Genomic DNA, 20811 nt, shown 5'->3' on the forward strand with positions numbered 1-20811 from the left:
AAAGAATAAATGGACACAAATCAGATGTCAAGAATAATAACATTCATAAACCAGTTGGAGAACACTTCAATCTCTCTGGTCACTTGATTACAGACCTAATAGTTGCAATTCTTCAACAAAAAAACTTCAAAAACAGACTCCAGCGAGAGACTGCTGAATTGGAATTAATTTGCAAACTGGATACAATTAACTTAGGCTTGAATAGAGACTGGGAGTGGATGGGTCATTACACAAAGTAAAACTATTTCCCCATGTTTACCCCCCCCACCCCCGCGCTGTTCCTCAGAGGTTCTTGTCAACTGCTGGAAATGGCCCACCTTGATTATCACTACAATAGCCATCCTCCCCCTCCCCCCCCCCCGCTCTCCTAGTAATAGCTCACCTTACCTGATCACTCTCATTACAGTGTGTATGGTAACACCCATTGTTTCATGTTCTGTGTGTATATAAATCTCCCCACTGTATTTTCCACTGCATGCATCCGATGAAGTGAGCTGTAGCTCACAAAAGCTTATGCTCAAATAAATTGGTTAGTCTCTAAGGTGCCACAAGTCCTCCTTTTCTTTTTGCGGATACGGACTAACATGGCTGCTACTCTGAAACTTCCCATTCATTGTAACTCATCTCAGTGGCAATGAACACGCTGGCAAAAAAAGCATTCACAATTTATAAAAGGGATTTGAGAGCTCCTGTACATCACACACACACAAAGCCATTCCTGGGGTCGGGGTCGATCATAAATATGTCAAATCCATTTCCTTAATAAAGAAATGAAATCCTGAAATAAAATGACCTGAAGAAGAGCTCTGTGCAAGCTCCAAAGCTTGTCTCTCTCACCGACAGAAGTTAGTCCAATGAAAGATATCCCCTCCCCTGCCTTGTCTCTCTATATAGAACCTTGTGAAATACTCTTCAAATAGGGAGATTAATAATTTTCTTCACCATCTTCAGGTTGCCACTCCAGTCCCACTATCTCCTCTCCCCTCTCCATGGGGTCCCCAACCACAATCCCATAGCTTGGAGAAATGTGGCTTGTACCACTGGTGTCAAAGGGGTACTCTGAAACCTAATGATGGCACCATAAATTCTTTCAACCAAAAGAAAAATGACAAACAAATCAATAACCCCCCCAAACCCCAAAAGAGCCTTTTTGAGCTATCAAGACATTTTAACACAATCAATTTTGTGAATCTTGAAAAGGTCAAACCTATTTCCTTAAAAAAACTGTAAAACTTCAAACTTGGAAATGATTTGTTTTCTCCCTTCTCTTCAGGTTCCCCCTGCTTTGGTCTTCTCCCCTCCCTTCCCCTACCTCCAATTGCTCTGAGAAATATGGACTCCCCCATGGAGTTCAATGGGTTTTTAATTCAAACTTAAAGATGGGTGTGGTTAGATGTTCAGCTGCATGTGTGTGTTCTCCCTGCTTGCTGCCCCAGCTCTGTGCAAATAGCCAGCCAAGCAGACCTTGAGCGAATGACCACAAGATCCATTAAGGTACGAAGGCACAAGGTCAGGTTTATTGTCGTCAGCACAGTTATAGCACCTGGCAGACTTTACGAGGATACGAAGACATGTATGCCCATGACAATGGATGCAGTTCAGTGAATGGCAGGACTTTCCATTCCCCCCTCGGCAGGACCAAGACAGTCTCTCAGAGATACATCTTTATAACAAACAAATTACGTATTGTCCCTCTGACATAGTTAGTTACTGACCTCTGACTTAGCTAGTTATTACCCATTTCCTTGTACATATTGGTTTGATTAAAACATCTTTATTTATTACACTGACCTTGTCTTTTAGGAGGGGTCAGTGTGTTCCTGTTATCGCTGGGGAATGCTTTTGTACCATCCTTGATATTGGGGTGTTCTGGTACCACCCTTTTGGAATGTGTTTGGATGAGTGCTCTGCACCTCTCGCACTTCTTAGGAATCTGTGCTTCTGCAATATCAGCCCTGTTCTTGCCAGATGGTGTGAGCTTGCAAGCAGGCGGGGCCTGGCGTTTGCTAACTTTGCTTTATATCAGCAAAGCTTGCCCACTACTTTAGCTCAAGCCTCATACGAGGCCTCTGATACAAGGGCTTATATCTTAGGCTCTCTTCCTACTACATTGGGCATTGTCAATTCTTTCGCTGCTGATCTTTTTCACCAAAACCTCCAGCCACATGCCAATCCCTCAATACCAAACAGCCTCTCATCCCACCCCACGTGCCAATAGCCCAGATCCTCAAAGTTATTTCGGTGTCTAATTCCCATTGAAATACTCTCATATATACCTTTAAGGTCCTGTGCCAAAATCCCCAAATGTCCCCCATCGAGGAACTAAAACCTCCAGCTCCCCTTTAAAAGAATCTCTCCCGCAGCTACGCATGCTCAGCACAAAGATGTTGGGATATTGGAAACTGATCACCTGGGAATAGTGTAAAATAAATGCAATCAAATATCTTGCTTCACTAATTGCACCATTTAAATCTATTTTAAAATGCCCTTTAAAATTGTCTCTGACGTTGCTGCAAAATCTCCCCTAGAGGCTGCAGAATCACAGGTGGCTACGGGCAGCATTTCTTATTCCCTGACCTTGCAAAATCCCTGGGCCTCCGGAATCATAAAGAATTGACAGACAAATGCCATTTGCTTCGCTTTCACGTCCATCTCTCTGCCCTTTTGACTGGCCAGAAATACGCTCTAGCCTCAGGGCCGTGGAGTCAGATGTTAGAGAAACCTATTTTATGGTGGTCACATGAATAGGCTCTGATTTTTATTTTTCCCTGGGGGTGTTCCACCCCCACTCCACCCCGAGGCCCCGCCCCCATTCTGCCCCTTCCCCCAAAGCCCTACCCTTGCTCTGCCTCTTCCCACCCCCACTCCGCCCACTCCCGGAAGCCCCTGCCTGCCCACCACTCACTGTTCTCTGCCCTCCTCCAAACCCCTCCCTGAGCCACCAAACAGCTGTTTGTTGATGCCGCCATCAGCTGTTTAGCGGTGCCCCCCAATTAGCTGATCGGGGCATTGCCAAACAGCTGATTGGCCACACCGCTGAACAACTGTGGCTGGTGGGTGCTGAGCTCCCACTATTTTTTTCCCAGGGGTGGTCCATCCCTAGAACACCCCAGGAGTTAGCACCTACAATCCCATGGGACCATTCCCCTTCGCCCCTATCTCAGGGACACAGCCGGAGTGGGGATCCCGCCAAAAAGAAAGGGAAGAGTCTCTCCCCAGTGAAAGAGGCTGGTGGAAAAATGAAGATCAGGAACTTGTTGTCAACATCAAAAAATGCCACCCGCCCCCCTTCATAGTCCAGAGCCACCCGGATTCTCCTGGGGATCGTAGGCAGGGGCAGAATGGTCTCACAGGAGGTGTAAGCCCGGTACTGACTGCCCCAGTGACCCACAGCCCAGATCTCCTGCTCAGGGTAATTGCTCATCCGTCCCTTCCTCCTTACAGACTCCCTGGCCACCCCCACTGACCAGATTCCTCCAACGCCCACCTCCACCTCCCAGTAGCATCTGCCCGAGGCGAACCCCTCACGGCCCAGCACAGAGAGAACAGAATCGAATCGCTCAGGATTGTTGGGCAGATCCCGCTGCTCGTGTCCCCGTCTCACACCTTTCCCGTCCGCAGACAGAACAAGCTGGGGATGAGCCGTGTCTGGATCCAGAGTCACATTTGCTAGGGAGAGAGAATCAGAGCATTAGGGGCAGAGCTCAGCCCTGGCGAAGGAGGGGACCTTTTCTCGCACTCCCCAGCAGCCCGGTCCCATCTGGGTCACTCCCTGATTTTCTGCCTCTCTGTCCCGGCTCTCTGTCCTCTCCCAGGTTCTACGGGTGCTGCAATGTCTGCTGCTGTGACTGCTTCTCTCTGCCTCCTCCCCTGCTGCGTCTCCCTTTGGGGGCTGCCCCACTGCCAGCAGCAGGGACAGAGCAGGGGAGGCAGCAGAGCCTGGGAGTCACCAGTTGTGCCCGTTAAGGAGAGACACCCCAGCCCCAGCTAGCAAGGAGGAAGGAGGAGGCAGCCCAGACCACAGCCCAGACTCCTGTGTGGCCGGGGGGGGCACAACCCTGGGGAAGAGCACCCAGCCCACTGTGGAATGGAAGAGAAATAGGGGATGCCAAACAATGGAGAGCTGTCTCCCAGCCCACGGGGCAGAGGGGAGGAGGAGGCACCCAGTGGTGTAGCCCATAAGGCAGGGGCGGGCAACTTTTTGGCCTGAGGGCCACATCGGGTTTCCAAAATTGTATGGAGGGCCAGTTAGGGGAGGCTGTGCCCGCCCCCTATCTGAGCCCCCCTGCTTCTTGCCCTCTGATTGCCCCCCATCCAACCGCCCCTGTTCCCTGTGCCCTGATGGCCCCCCCGGGTCTCCTACCTCATCCACCACCCCCTGTTCCCCCCCCCGGCCTCTGACTGCCCATCCAACCCCTCCTCTCATTCCTGACTGCCCCCCCGGGACCCCTGCCCCCATTCAACCCCCCTGTTCCCTGCCCTCTGACCGCCCCACCCCCATCCACACCCCCGCCCCCACACCACCCCCTTGAACTCCCCTGCCCTCTATCCAACCCCCCCGCCCCCTTGCTGCGCTGCCTGGAGCACCAGTGGCTGGCGGCTCTACAGCCGTGCCGCCCGGCTGGAGCCAGCCACACACCGCACAGCACAGAGCACCGGGTCAGGCCCCAGGGGCTCGCAGCCCCACCGCCCCGAGCATTGCGCCCACGGTGCAGTCAGCTGAGGCTGCGGGGGACCAGCAGGGGAGGGGCTGGGGGTGAGCCTCCCGGGGCAGGAGTTCAGGGGCCAGGCAGGAGGGTCCAGCAGGCCAGATGTGGCCTGCGGGCCGTAGTTTGCTCACCTCTGCCATAGGGCAAGCTTGCCTGTATTCACTGTCTTGCCTTCATTATATTTAGCTGTAATGCAAGAAACCTACAGGCATGTGTACCGTAAATCAGGGGTTCTCAAACTTCATTGTACCACGACCCTGTTCCGACAACAAAAATTACTATATGACACCAGGAGGGGTGGGGACCGAAGCCTGAGCCCTCCTGCCCCAGTCAGGGGGGCCAAAGCCTAAGGGCTTCAGCCCAGGTGCGGGGCCTGTAACCCTGAGCCCCATCACCCAGGGCTGAAGCCCTCAGGCTTTGGCTTCAGCCCCGGGCAGTGGGGCTGGAGCTTCGGCTTTGGCTCTGGGCCCCAGCAAGTCTGACGCCAGCCCTGGTGATCCCATTAAAACGGGGTCATGACGATACACTTTGAGGTCACGACCCCCAGTTTGAGAACCGCTGCAGGATTAGCTGAAGTATAAATTAGCATAAGTGTGGTTAAGCAGGTGGTAACCCTTGAATAGATAAATGGCCTAACGGTTACATTTAGATACTGGGAAATAAGGAGAGCTTGCTCAGTGGTACGAATTACAATGTTCCAGTCAGTGCTACTGCAAGGAACATCAGAAGGAATAATCACAAATCCGCTGGAGCAAGGGGCGATGGTACGATCATAGGCTGAAATGGCTGTTACAGTTAACCCAGCATTTCTCAAACGGGGGTTCCGCGAGGGTATTCCAGGGGGTCTGCCAGCCCCACTGATCAGCTCCTCCCCCTCCCTCCCTCAACGTCTCCCCCTCCCTCTCAGAGCCTCCTGCACACCGGGGAACAGCTGTTCAGCACGTGGCGTGCTCGGGGAAGAAGGCGGGGAAAAGGAGGGGCAGGGGTGGAGCGGGGGTGGGAAGAGATGGGGCAGGGGTGGGGCATTGGGGAAGGGTGGAGTGGGGCGGGGCCTGGGGCTGAGCAGGGGGATTGGGGGGTCCGTGAAAAAATTTAAATCAAAATGGGGGTCCTCAGGTTGCTAAAGTTTGAGAACCACTGTGTTAACCTATAGATGCCAGAGACGGGGCTGGTCCTGTTGTCTCTTACCACCAGGTCCTCAACCAAGGCTGTGAGTGTGCAATTCTAGGATAACCCTGGAACTGTATGATCTCTACCTTATTATGTGGCTTGGGTCTTTTCTAGCTTTCTTCATTATTTTCATAAAGGTATCCAAGGTTTTACTTTGCCCTCAGGGTATGTGTCCTTGTCATCCAACCTGAGCCTCCCCACAAGAATTCAACCACCATTGTGTTAGGTCTGATTCTGGGGGAAGAATCTTACCACACGCCAATCAATTGGCTGCCAATCCAAACATGATTAACCTTCCAAAGGGTCAGGCAATAGTGGAGAGGTCCTAAAGAGCCAGGGTGAAGGGAGGATCATAAATGGACACCCCGCAGCCCAGTGGGAAGAGAAAATGGGAGATCCAGGTGACTGAGGGAGAGAAGCAAGTGCCGGGGGGACACTGGGGGAGGATCAAGCCAACAGCACTGAGTCCCAGTCAGTCAGTGGATTGCACTGCCACCCCCCATCTCACTCCCACGCCGCGCTTGTCATGTGGGAACAGCAGTTAAGGGGTTAATATTGTAGGATGTTTAAGTCCCCATCCCTTTTCCTGTCGCCCTCTCTCTCTCTGTTGGCAGGAGGCTGTTTTGTTTGATCTCGGAGGGTCTTCTGCCATTCAAGCTGGAGCTACAAATGCAAACCAGGAAATATCTCTGTAAAAACTCACCCTTTCTTCCTGTGGTGTCCACGCCCCATGCTAGAGACTTCCCTGCACTGGTCTCTAGCCCCAGAGCCAGAGTGTCTAGAGAGGAGAGATGTCATGGAGTCAGCTTTATGCCCAGCTTTCCACTCTGAATTAAACAAGTCCGCTTAATGAGGGTAAGGAAACAGAGATAGGGAAAGGGGCAGAGATATGGAGAGAAAAAACTTGTTTAGTCAAGCCTGATGTAACTTAAACGGAATCAAGAATATCCCAGGAGCATTTTTATGTGACTATATCACTTGCTTTCTCAAAGGATCTCAGAACACCAATACATTCCTAGACTGAACATCAGAGAGCCCAGCGCAGACTGCATTTCTCGTCTGTTGGCCTGACCCATTGAGCTTTGATCAGCCCCACTGGTTGCTCCCTAGTGGTGAGGGGCTGGGCTGAGCTAAGCTGGGAGACTTGGTGTAAATCGTCACTTGCTAGGCGAACTAACAGGAGAGCTTGGGAGGGAGCCGAGAGAGGGCACACAAGAGGCTTTCCTTCTCTGTGCGGATTTCAAGACGGCCAGAGCTAGAACAGCAGCGGTGACCCACCACGGATGTGCCATGTTTTCTTTTCTGCCGGAAGCCAGAAGGGACTTCCTGTGCATGAAGTGCAAGGGGCTGGCTGGGCTGGAGGAATAGAACATCGTGATTTTGAAGATGGGGAAACTGAGGCACATAGCACTGAATTGACTTTTCCAGGGTCACTCACCGAATCGGTGGAGGAGCCAGACCAAAACCCACGTCTCCTGACTCCCAGCCCCCAGCTCTATCTCCTGGATCTGCTCCTTTTTCTCTATTATTAAACCATTGTTTACTGGATCTCTTTCTCCGTTCGTTCATGAGTAGGGCCCTGCCAAATTCATGGCCCAATTTGGTCAATTTCACAGTCATGGGATTTTAAAAATAATACATTTCATGATTTTTGCTATTTAGATCTGAAATTTCATGGTGTTGTAATTGTAGGGGTCCTGACCCGAAAAGGAGTTGTGGGGAAGTCGCAAGGTTATTATGGGGGGGGGGGGTTGTGGTACTGCTACCCTCACTTCTGTGTTGCTGGGGGCAGTGCTGCCTTCAGAGCTGGGCAGCTGCAGAACGGCGGCTGCTGGCCAGGAGATCAGATTTCACAGGGGGAGACCAGATTTCACAGTCTGTGAGGCATTTTTCATGGCTGTGAATTTGGTAGGGCCCTATTCATAAGCAGGATTCAGACCCTTTTGGATCTGGCACTGCTCCCTTCACCTGGATCCCAAATTTCTCATGATGTAGGAGAAACAAGTGAATAAAACATTGAACCACATTCATGTTATTTCATTTCTGAATCCTCATTCGAAACTTCTTTTGGCCTGGACAGTTCCCAGTCCCATGGCCCCATCCAATGGTCCTATACTGTTCTTTTGCTGGGTTGTACATTGGCTGCTAAGTGGCCAGAGCCCATCTCCTCTCACAGTCACAGAGACGCAACTCGATCCTCCACCTGCCTCCCTCCTTGGTACCTTTGAATTTCCTCAGGGTCTCCTTTAAAGCAATAGTTTGTTGAGAGAAATCACTAAGCCTCTTTTCCAGCTCAGGAGAAATCCCCATGGGCTGCTGAAACATTTTGCACCTGGAGAGAGAAAACTCTCTGAAGTAAATTGTATTCATTACATTAATTACTCCTTATTATGCATTACTTAATTGCCTTTTAATATGAAGCTCATGCCAGCCAATGCTCCTGCTCTGGGGCCACAGAGAATGGATTCCTCCGTGTGTCCTACCCTCACAGAAGGTGACACCAAGGCACTGGCTGTGCATGCTTCCCCCACAGTCATGATCCATCCTTAGGCTACAGAGACTATTAGGCCCAGATCCACAAAGGGATTTAGGCATCTAAGTCCCAGATTTAGGTGGCATTGAAACCCCCTTCATCTGCCACCTAACCCTGTAGATGCCTGTTAGGGGGCTTATTCCTTCACCCGCTCACTTCCCTGGTCCTTCTCGCATGAACAGAGAGCAACAATACCCGAAGTCCAAAGGTGCAAACAATTCGATGTTTATTGGGGTGAACTTCCAGCAAGCAATGATTCCAATTTCCTTCCTTAGTGTCCCCCTTCCCAGCTCTGACATCACAGAGTCTTGCCTGTGTCCCCGATTCCTTTTCCCATTCCCCCCTTAACAAAACATGATTCCAATTTCCCCACCTGCATTCCCTGTTCCCATTTCCCCCTGTACTTCCTGATTGCCTGCAGACTAGATAGTAAAACTTGAGTTCTGCTTAGCTATACCTTAACCAATCATTTTACTGAAATTTAACTAACTAATCCTAACATATTGTAACATGATTAACTAACCAATTATATCCCAACACCTTAATTGGTTTACACCCAGCAAAATTAATTATACAGCAGACAGAAACAATCACAGAACCAGACAGAGATTATACAGACAAACAATAGGGAAATGGGGTCTACAGTGATAGAACAACAAAGAAATGAGGATTTCACATCCCAGCTATTGATAAGTGGGTTCTTGCCAGACAGGATGCTATCACACTGAGTTTTCTTTTACATCTTCTAGGCACTTCCCTTTTTCTGGAGGCGATAGGCACTATCAGGAGAGGATTGTATTCCTAACAGCCCAATAGCACCTTATTTCAATGTGACTAGGTTGGAATGTGAGGAGGTGACCAGTCGCTTCCCAGCTTATGGCTGCCTCTGCTGCTTAGCCAGAGGCCTTAGCCTAAGAACAGGGCCTCAGACTGTCACAGTAAGAGAAGGCCCTTACACCCACAGACAGTGATTTTGATTCTTTCTTTTATACCTCTATAACTAGCTAAGTGATAAGAATACACCTAAATTCTTAAAGTATAGGCCTTTGCAGACAGACCTGAATATCTACATCCTAACAATGCCTAAGCACACTCAACACCTACTTTTCAGCCACAACGCACACTCAACCTGTGGAACTCTTTGCCGGAGGATGTTGTGAAGGCCAAGACTAGACCAGGATTTGAAAAAGAACTAGATACATTCATGGAGGACGGGTCCATCAATGGCTATTAGCCAGGCTGGCAGGGATGGTGTCCTGAGCCTCTGTTTGCCAGAAGCTGGGAATGGGCGACAGGGGATGGATCACTTGGTGATTGCCTGTTCTGTTCATTCCCTCTGGGGCACCTGGCATTGGACACTGTCGGGAGACAGGATAGTGGGCTAGATGGGCCATTGGTCTGACCCCGTGTGGCCGCTCTTAAGTTCTAAAAATGCCCTAGGTACCTACGTTTCTGCCTCTGGGCACAGGCACTGCTGCCTCCCCATAGGCGTCTCCTGCCTATGCTGCAGTGCAGTCCTCAAACCGGGGAGGTGCCCCCCCACCTATCTTGCCTGTAAATGTGCTGAGACATGCCTAACGGCACACAAAATGGGTAACCCCTGGGGTATGGGATGTTCTGCAGTGGGTCTCTCAGTCTCTCCTGTTGAGGTGGTTCAACCTTTTTATACATAATTAAATATGACTTGGGCCAGACAGAGAATGCCTTGCCAGTCCCAGAGGGCACTCACCTGAGAGGTGGAAAACCTATGGTCAAATCTCATCGTTGCAATGCCTTAGAAGATACGGGCCTATGTGTATGGGTAGGAAGAAAGTTGCATCCTGGCCACTTTGGTCCATGTCCTTCATGCTCTGATGGCCAGGATGTTCCCATGTTGCTAGCGGTCTTTGTATTGTAGACCTCGAGCCCAACAGCAACTGGAGTCAGACCAGTCCCTCACCAGACACAGCTCACTCCACACAAAGGGTACATCTGCACTCTTCTTTCAGCGCGGTATAGAGTGCATAGACGGGGAGGCCCCCTTAGCATGGGTGTAAATAGCAGTGCAGGCCATGAGGCATGGCTTAGGTGAGTAAAGACACTCCTGAAGGGTGAGGGTATGTAGACGAGAACATACCCCACATGCTCTCTGCTCACCCAAGTCATGCCTCCCCATCTACTCAGTGCTGTTTTCAGTGGGGTAGCGTCCCGCTGACTCCCTGCAGCTGAGCCCCTCCCCGCTGCAGGAGAAAAGACTCCAGAAGTGGGGAAAGGCTCTGGCAATGGGGAGAGACAGCGGGGAAAGGCTCCAGCAGGGGAAGGCCGCAGGGAAAAGTGGCCTTTCCTTATTGCCTCCCCCTGCCAGAGCCTTTCACCGCATGTAGTTACACAGCACAGTGTGGACAGAGCCTGTTTCTCATTGCGGTCATGTAGCTACACACACCCTATATGCCACCACCCGTGGTGTGTACTGTAGACGTAGCCAAAGAGTCAGCAGTGCTGGATTGTAACCAGGGCCCTAGAGATGAAAGGCCTCTTAATCCATCCCCAGCATCCTGAGACAGCCAGTCCCTTAGAGGTGGAAGCAGTGCTTAATTTGCGCCAGGCCATGCCAGGGCTCAGTGCCAACACCTCTAGGCTTGGCAGTTCCTAGCCCCGGCACCTCTGGGCCTGGCAGTTCACAGCCCCAGCACCTCTGGGCCTGGCAGTTCACAGCCCCGGCACCTCTGGGCTTGATGCATCAGTTATGAAAGTAAAAAAATATGGCTCCTAATTGCCTGAGCCACGGCACTTCTTTCATTACAAAGTAATCACTGGGTGGAAGACATTTAAAACCACTTAATTAAACTTAACACAGGAGAGTTGTGGTTGTGCCCCTACACCTTGCTGCTGTGCCCTGGGGTGTTAACATGACAAGAGAATGAAAGGCGAGGGGGAGTGAGAAGGAGCCATGTACCTGCTCAAGGTGATCCTGATGTCCTAGAAGGGAGAGAAAGAGAGAGAGGGAGTTGATTGCACATGTGAAATACCAAACACCCATCAAGTTCCATAGGTTAAAGTCACAACCTACTTCTACATATTTATTAAAGCATCTGGATCACAGAGTCGGATTTTCCAAAACAGCTACTAAATCTTCCCCTGGGGTTAGACGGCGCGTTCTGTTGGGCACAGAGAAACAATCCAGGGTGTTTTCAAAAGGCAAATGCTAATCAGGAAAATTAACATTTCCCACCCCAATCTCCACCTCCATCTCCACAGCAGATTCCTGGGTTTGGCACATGTTATGTTGCCTTAGCAAAATGTTTAGACTCCTACTTTGGACGCTGGGTTATGGGGTTCATTTGCTGGCTCTGCTGCAGGGTCTCTCTGTGCCTGGCACATTGGGGCCTCTGGAGGCTATTGCAATACAAACAAATAAGTTAAATATTTATGGGCTTATTTGGATTTGATCTTCCCTAAGGCACTAGCTGAGTGCAGAACTCTGGCAAGCAAAGTTGCCACAGGGCTCTGGAATTCTGCATGCACAGGGCAGCCATAGGCAGCGTCTCACAAAGAACTGGGAGAGCAGGCTACATACCAGGAATATTCCACATCAGATTTCAGAGTAGCAGCTGTGTTAGTCTGTATTCGCAAAAAGAAAAGGAGGACTTGTGGCACCTTAGAGACTAACCAATTTGATGCATACTGTGGAAAGTGTAGAAGATCTTTTATACACACAAAGCATGAAAAAATACCTCCCCCCACCCCACTCTCCTGCTGGCAATAGCTTATCTAAAGTGATCACTCTCCTTACAATGTGTATGATAATCAAGTTGGGCCATTTCCAGCACAAATCCAGGTTTTCTCATCCCTCCCACCCACACACACACACAAACCCACTCTCCTGCTGGTAATAGCTTATCTAAAGTGACCACTCTCCTTAAAATAAGAAAAGGAGTACTTGTGGCACCTTAGAGACTAACCAATTTATTTGAGCATAAGCTTTCGTGAGCTACAGCGTAGCTCACGAAAGCTTATGCTCAAATAAATTGGTTAGTCTCTAAGGTGCCACAAGTACTCCTTTTCTTTTTGCGAATACAGACTAACACGGCTGTTACTCTGAAACCTGTCTTTATGAATGTTATAATTCTTGACATCTGATTTGTGACTTTGTCCTTACCCATAACTATTTTACATTTGGGGACAATGTATACCTTCAGATCAGCGGCACTGTTATGGGTACCCGCATGGCCCCACAGTATGCCAACATTTTTATGGCTGACTTAGAACAACGCTTCCTCAGCTCTCGTCCCCTAACGCCCCTACTCTACTTGCGCTATATTGATGACATCTTCATCATCTGGACCCATGGAAAAGAAGCCCTTGAGGAATTCCACCATGATTTCAACAATTTCCATCCCACCATCAACCTCAGCCTGGTCCAGTCCACAAAAGAGATCCACTTCCTGGACACTACAATGCTAATAAACAATGGTCACATAAACACCACCCTATAGCGGAAACCTACTGACCGCTATTCCTACCTACATGCCTCCTCCAGCTTTCACCCTGACCACACCACACGATCCATCGTCTACAGCCAAGCTCTGCGATACAACCGCATTTGCTCCAACCCCTCAGACAGAGACAAACACCTACAAGATCTCTATCAAGCATTCTTACAACTACAATACCCACCTGCGGAAGTGAAGAAACAGATTGATAGAGCCAGAAGAGTTCCCAGAAGTCACCTACTACAGGACAGGCGTAACAAAGAAAATAACAGAATGCCACTAGCTGTCACCTGCAGCCCCCAACTAAAACCCCTCCAACGCATTATTAAGGATCTACAACCTATCCTGAAGGATGGCCCAACACTCTCACAAATCCTGGGAGACAGGCCAGTCCTTGCCTACAGACAGCCCCCCAACCTGAAGCAAATACTCACCAGCAACCACATACCACACAACAGAACCACTAACCCAGGAACCTATCCTTGCAACAAAGCCCGTTGCCAACTGTGCCCACATATCTATTCAGGGGACACCATCACAGGGCCTAATAACATCAGCCACACTATCAGAGGCTCGTTCACCTGCACATCCACCAATGTGATATATGCCATCATGTGCCAGCAATGCCCCTCTGCCATGTACACTGGTCAAACCGGACAGTCTCTACGTAAAAGAATAAATGGACACAAATCAGATGTCAAGAATTATAACATTCATAAACCAGTCGGAGAACACTTCAATCTCTCTGGTCACGCGATTACAGACATGAAAGTTGCAATTCTTCAACAAAAAAACTTCAAATCAAGACTCCAGGGAGAAACTGTTGAATTGGAATTCATTTGCAAATTGGATACAGTTAACTTAGGCTTGAATAGAGACTGGGAGTGGCTAAGTCATTATGCAAGGTAACCTATTTCCCCTTTCAGAGTAACAGCCGTGTTAGTCTGTATTTGCAAAAAGAAAAGGAGTCCTTGTGGCACCTTAGAGACTAACCAATTTATTTGAGCATGAGCTTTCGTGAGCTACAGCTCACTTCATCAGATGCATACCGTGGAAACTGCAGCAGACTTTATATATACACAGAGAATATGAAACAATACCTCCTCCCACCCCACTGTCCTGCTGGTAATAGCTTATCTAAAGTGAGCATCAGGTTAGGCCATTTCCAGCACAAATCCAGGTTTTCTCACCCTCCACCCCCCCACACAAATTCACTCTCCTGCTGGTGATAGCCCATCCAAAGTGACAACTCTTTACACAATGTGCATGATAATGAAGTTAGGCCATTTCCTGCACAAATCCAGGTTCTCTCACTCCCTCACCCCCCTCCAAAAACCCACCCCCATACACACACAGACTCACTCTCCTGCTGGTAATAGCTCGTCCAAACTGACCACTCTCCAAGTTTAAATCCAAGTTAAACCAGAACATCGGGGGGGGGGGGGTAGGAAAAAACAAGAGGAAATAGGCTACCTTGCATAATGACTTAGCCACTCCCAGTCTCTATTTAAGCCTAAATTAATAGTATCCAATTTGCAAATGAATTCCAATTCAGCAGTTTCTCGCTGGAGTCTGGATTTGAAGTTTCTTTGTTTTAAGATAGCGACCTTCATGTCTGTGATTGCGTGACCAGAGAGATTGAAGTGTTCTCCGACTGGTTTATGAATGTTATAATTCTTGACATCTGATTTGTGTCCATTTATTCTTTTACGTAGAGACTGTCCAGTTTGACCAATGTACATGGCAGAGGGGCATTGCTGGCACATGATGGCATAAATCACATTGGTGGATGTGCAGGTGAACGAGCCTCTGATAGTGTGGCTGATGTTATTAGGCCCTGTGATGGTGTCCCCTGAATAGATATGTGGGCACAATTGGCAACGGGCTTTGTTGCAAGGATAAGTTCCTGGGTTAGTGGTTCTGTTGTGTGGTATGTGGTTGTTGGTGAGTATTTGAGCTGTAGCTCACGAAAGCTCATGCTCAAATAAATTGGTTAGTCTCTAAGGTGCCACAAGTACTCCTTTTCTTATTGTAAGGAGAGTGATAACTTTAGATAAGCTATTGCCAGCAGGAGAGTGGGGTGCGGGGAGGTATTTTTTCATGCTTTGTGTGTATAAAAGATCTTCTACACTTTCCACAGTATGCATCCAATGAAGTGAGCTGTAGCTCACGAAAGCTTATGCCCAAATAAATTGGTTAGTCTCTATGGTGCCACAAGTACTCCTTTTCTTTTTGTGAATACAGACTAACAGGGCTGTTACTCTGAAACCTGTCATTATGCAAAGGGGAAATAGGTTACCTTGCATAATGACTTAGCCACTCCCAGTCTCTATTCAAGCCTAAGTTAATTGTATCCAATTTGCAAATGAATTCCAATTCCACATCAGAGAGAATTTTGGGGGCAATTTTGGCATCATCCCCTGTGCATCATCCCAATTTTGTGCATCATCCCCTGTGAAGATAGTTCAGGATACCATGCAGAGGCAACTGGGTGTCTCTAACAGAAGTGGGGAAAGGCTCTGGCAATGGGGAAAGGCTCCTGCCCACTGCTGGAGCCTATCCCCACAGCAAGGAAATTCACCTGCAGGAAATCACTCGCTGGCTGCTGGCACTTCCCCTCCAGCTCACTGATCAGGCTATTAAGGTGGGAAATCTCCATGGGAAATCTGGTGACCGTTTCCTTTTGCCACTTTGTAATCCTGTCCAACTCTTCCAGCCGGGCCAGCAGGAGCCGCTCTTGTTCCTCCAGAAACTGGCGGAGCTGCTGAAATTCAAACCCAATTCTCTGCCTCTCCTTTTTGATCTTTTCCTGTAACAAACAGATAGAAATGGGGAATGGGCAGGTAAAGACCCTGCAGAGAGATTGGGGTATTTCATACAGCCATGTGTCTGCCAAAAGGAAATTTCTCACTACCCCCAAAAAGTCATTTCAAGACTTTTTTTTGAGACAAACTCCCTATGGATGAGAGAGAGATCTTCCTAAAGCTTCCTTAGTCAGTCCCAATTTATGTTAATAGTGTGTGATCTTTAGCATAGATTCATAGATTCCAAGGCCAGAAGAAACCATTGTGATCATCTAAGTCTGACCTGTGTAACACAGGCCATAGGATTTTCCAAAACATTTTTTCTTTAATTAGAGCATATCTTTTTTTTAAAAAAAACAATCTTGATTTAAAAATTGGCAGTGATTGAGAATCTGCCATGACCCTTGGTAATATTCCAGTGGTTAATTATCCTCACTGTTAAAAATATACACCTTATTTACAGTCTGAATTTGTCTAGCTTCAACTTCCAGCCAGACAATTGTGGTATATTTTTGTCCTCTAGTTTCAAAGAGCTCATTATCAAACATTTGTTTCCCAAGTAGGTATTTACACACTGTGATCCTGTCACTTCTGAAGCCTTATTTATGTTAAGTTGAATAGATGGAGCTCCTTGCATCTATGACTAGAAGGCACATTTTCTATTCTATTGATCAGTCTCGTAGCTCTTCTCTGAACCCTCTCCAGTTTATCAGCATCCTTTCTGAATTGAGGACACCAGAACTGGACACAGGATTCCAACAGCAGTTTCACCAGGACCAAATACAGAAGTAAAATAACCTCTCTACCCCTACTCGAAAGTCCCATGGTTACGCATCCAAGGATCACATTTTGGCTACCGTGCTGCATGATGAGGATGTTCTCATATCACTGGCCTAGTGAACTCCAGATTCATCTAGCAGCAGAAAGGGCAGCAGGAGGCAGGTCTCAGGTTAACATTCTCTCTCTCTCTCTGGCTGTGTCTACACTGAAACCGCTACAACTGAGGGCGTCAGTGTAGACACTCACTGCAGCAACAGGAGGAGGTCACCCCAGAGGCAGATCAAGGTCTCCTGGGGTCCTGGGCCGCAGCAAGTGAGGGGGCCCCGACGCCAAAACAGTGGCCCTACCCCACTCCTTCCGCCTGCAGCCCCACCCCCGTTCCGCCCCTTCCACCTGCAACCCCGTACATGGCCCACCCTTGTTCCGCCCCTCCCCCCGCGGCCCTCTCCTCGTTCTACCCACGGCCCCACTCTTGTTCCGCCTCTTCCCCCATGGTCCTGCCCCTGTTCCACCCACAGTCCTGCCCCCATTCCACTCCTTCCCCCACAGCCCTATTGCACCCCCTCCCCGCTTGCTCCTTCCCCCCACTGTGGCACCAAGACTGGAGAAGCTGTGCACCGAGGTTGTGGTGAGAGCTCCTCCCGCCCTGGGGCCGTGGCGGGGGGAGATTTTTCCAGGCTGTTGGCCCATGCAGTAATTTGGCACTGGTTCTCCCATTGCTGTGCTAAATCCACCTCCCCAAGAAGCAGTCGCTAGGTTGATGGAAGAATTCTTCTATCGACTTAGCACTGTCTACACCAGGATAGGTCAGCGTAACTATGTCTTTCGGGGGGGGTGGATTTTTCACATCCCTGAATGACATAGCTAGGTCAAACTAACATGTTAGTGTAGACCTGGCCCATCTCTCTATCTCACGCACACACACACACCCCGCACTGGCAGAGACTTCTGGGCAAAGGGAGGTGCGGGAAATTAAAAGCATGACACCAACAAAAAAATCCAATGAGAAAAATCATGATATCAGCATATCAGTCATTTAAAAAACAAATACAAACCACAGAGACAAATGCTCATTAACACACAAGAGAGAGACACCCAGAAATTTCCTATAGGCACTCCCGTGGACAGAGACGACCCACGCCTGCTACTAGTGGCGGGGGCGGGAGGGGAAAGTGAGGGCAGCTGGCTTCAGCAGTGTAACTGAGCGTGCTCAGTCCGTGGGCGCATGCTCAGTACAAACCGTGCAGCAAATCTGGGGGGGCACATGATCCCCCTATGTGTTGCCTCTGCATGTGGAAATGCAATCACACACGCATCACACTCAGGAGCATGTGGTCACAGAAGAACAGAAATACCATCCCCACATGGAAGTCATAGAGTGAGAGACACATTGACACATACTTATTTATTGTCTCAGAGAGACACAAGCATTCACATCCTGGGCTCTTAAGCTTGAGCTCCACTTAAAAGTTATCGCAAAAAGAAAAGGAGGACTTGTGGCACCCTAGAGACGAACCAATTTATTTGAGCATAAGCTTTCATGAGCTGCATCCGATGAAGTGAGCTGTAGCTCATGAAAGCTTATGCTCAAATAAATTGGTTAGTCTCTAAGGTGCCACAAGTACTCCTTTTCTTTTTGCGAATACAGACTAACACGGCTGCTACTCTGAAACTTAAAAGTTATATCAACATAATCACAGCAGTCAGGGGTCACAGCGCTAGGAAGAATTCTTCCGTCGACCTCTTGGGGAGGTGGATTACCTACGCTGATGGGAGAGCCCCTCCTGTCAGCGTAAGTTGTGTCCACACTTGTGTCTACAGCTGTGCAGTGGTGGTGTTTTCAGTGTAGACAAGCCCCAAGATCTAATAGCCCATATCTAAATCCTAGTCTAGACAAAGCCAGAGATACTCACTCACAGATAGAGATCCCCTCTCTGCTTTGGGCACCTACCAGATACTCCCAGCTCCTCCTCTCGCCAGTCAGTTTAAATTCCAGGAGTTTTTCTCTCTCTTCCCTCAGAGCCTGCAGTCGAGCCTTGACTCGCTCCTGAGAAGAGAAAAAGATTTTGGTGGGATTTCCTTTTTGGGTGCGGGAGGAGTGGATCCAATTCAGACTTCACTTAAATAAACTCTTTACCAGCTACTCTAACTCACGGGGAGAACTTTCTTAATGCCACTTGCATGTAAATTCCCTGGCTGGCTAAGGCCAAGTTTGCCTCCCATAATTCACTGGGTTTCCCCCCCCAGTCAGTAATGCTGGCCTGTATAACAGACCAAGGGCTCTGCTTAGCAGTCAGGCAGTCTGGGGAGCAAGGAGTGGGTTATTGCTTTGTTGGGTATGAAATTAATGACACAAAAGGAGACAAAAATGACCTTAGTCAACTTTATTTCAAATAGACCAGCTTCAGAAAGGAACTTGCAACATCTAAAGGGCTCGTCTATGCTAGAATCGCCACAGCAGCACAGCTGTACCAATGTAGTTGTTAGCAAAATACATCCATTAAAAAGCCAGGGAATTAGGAGTCAGTGTTAAACTGGATACCCAGTGTACAAGAATTGGAGAAAGGCATTACCTTTTTGGGAGTGAAATTAGTGGCATAGAGCAAGGAGTAATATATTACTCCAGTCAATTTTATTCACAACAGGTTCAGTGACTGGGGAATGTTATTTCAGGGTGAAATAGCCCTGATCCTGCGGCACACACATGCTTAATTTACTCATCTAAGTAGCCTCATTGACATGGTAATATAAATTTAAGCATGTGCATAAGGATTTATCTAGACTTGCCAGTCATTGCAGGTGTGAATTTAAAGCACAGTACATGTGTGGACAGTTTTACTCCAAGACAACAGTGATGTATTCCTATTCAGCTTAATCCACTTTACAGGAGCAAGAGCACCCTTGCTCCAAAATAAGAGCGTCCACACACGGAGTTGATCAGGAATTTCTCCATGTAATGGACAAGCCCTAAGTAGTGTTTGGAAGACTGTGACCTTCGATGCAAAAGGGCACACTCATTTAGGTCTAATTCCCAGATTATGTAACATTTTCTTTAATGTTAGGTGCACAGATCAGTAATTTAAGAACACAACCCCTTGCAGGAACGCTTGTTAGCAAAATGGATGAATGAGACGTTAGGTGTTCAGGTTCCACTAGAAAAAAAAAACAGTTATCAGGAGCAAAGATAAAAAAATTAGTGGCTAAGGCCTTGCTCCTCAAAGATACCTAGGCTCTCAATTTCCAGTGATTTCAATGGAATCCAGAAATCTAAATACCTCTGAAGCTCTGGGCCAAAATTCCATGCAAGAACTCTGTTGTGAGCATAAATAGACCAACAATAACGCAGGAAATGAAAAGTTCAAGTTAAACTGGAAAGAAACCCAAACGTTTAGTCTAGAAATTGCCCAGCGAAGGGCCCAAATTACACTAGGATTTACTGAACTGCCGCCATTTTGATTTTGAAAAGCCAACCAACCAAAAACATAAATGAGGCATAAATAGAGACTCTGGAGAGAGAGATTTCCTACCTTGTACTTCTGGGCAGCCTCCTCTATGGGAACTGCAGCGTGAGCTCCATGCGCCCAGGACTCTCTGCAGACCAAACATATTAATTGCTGTTCCTCCACACAGAAGAGTTTCAGAGGCTCCCTGTGTTTCTCACACACGCGCTCTGCCTCTGGCTCTTTTGCTGGAGGTAACTTCAGCTGTTTCACTAGCTCCACCATGTTCGCCAGCTCCCTGTTGAGCCTGAAGTTTCTCTGCTGGGCGGTCTGTCTGCATTGGGGGCAGGAGAAGTTTATAGCCAGTTCGCCCCAGCACTGAGTGATGCAGGCTCGGCAGAAGTTGTGCCCGCAGTGTATAGACACCGGGTCTTGGAAATACTCCAAGCAGATGGAACAAGCAGCTTCCTCTTGGAGTTTTTCCACAGTAGCCATGGCTCTCCGTGAGGACAAGTGTGACAGCAGGTTAAATTCACATCACTTCCCTTTGAGTGCATCCTGACAGCATTTCTTCTTCTGAAGCCGGCTCATTTGCTGAGCTGGAATGAGCCCCATCTAGTTTCAGCCCCTGAGGCACTGGAGAGCAATGTGACCCTCCCCATGCAGGGAACAGTGCTACTTAATTCCCAGGTTAAAAAAAACTCTTTGAAACCGCAATTAAGAGAATGCATCTCTCTGCTATTGAAGGGCAGAACGGTGAAATCCTGCCCCCAAATGTCAATAAATGAATGTAATGTAATCATTTATTTAAATCCAGACACAGTAAGAAAAATTATTGGCGGTTAGGAGTCAGATTTCACCTAACAGATAAAGATTATCCATCACGGAAGACTTTTAAGAGCA

The 20811-nt window shown here is 48.4% G+C and overlaps 1 protein-coding gene across 1 annotated transcript; it reads right to left on the reverse strand.

Annotated features, from left to right (window-relative positions):
- Positions 1–3160: 3160 nt before the first annotated feature.
- LOC144274047 (zinc finger protein RFP-like) lies at positions 3161–20403 on the reverse strand. Its single transcript, XM_077832744.1, has 6 exons — positions 19996–20403; positions 18420–18515; positions 15466–15693; positions 11348–11370; positions 8102–8211; positions 3161–3669 (listed from the first exon to the last, which is right to left on the reverse strand). Exons 1-6 carry the CDS (start codon positions 20401–20403, stop codon positions 3161–3163), a joined length of 1374 nt encoding a protein of 457 aa, XP_077688870.1.
- Positions 20404–20811: the final 408 nt, after the last annotated feature.

This window comes from Eretmochelys imbricata, chromosome 14 (genome assembly GCF_965152235.1).
Source record: "Eretmochelys imbricata isolate rEreImb1 chromosome 14, rEreImb1.hap1, whole genome shotgun sequence".
Taxonomy (NCBI): domain Eukaryota; kingdom Metazoa; phylum Chordata; order Testudines; family Cheloniidae; genus Eretmochelys; species Eretmochelys imbricata.

What these genes read in the sequence shown, in the direction of transcription:
- LOC144274047 (XM_077832744.1), bottom strand. Translation starts at nt 20,403, where the DNA reads ATGGCTACTGTGGAAAAACTCCAAGAGGAAGCTGCTTGTTCCATCTGC. An exon ending in GGAGGAGCTGGGAGTATCTG is followed by an intron (nt 15,694 to 18,419) that starts GTAGGTGCCCAA and finishes TGTTTGTTACAG; the next exon opens with GAAAAGATCAAAAAGGAGAG. An exon ending in GACCCTGAGGAAATTCAAAG is followed by an intron (nt 3,670 to 8,101) that starts GTACCAAGGAGG and finishes CTCTCTCCCTAG; the next exon opens with CAAATGTGACTCTGGATCCA.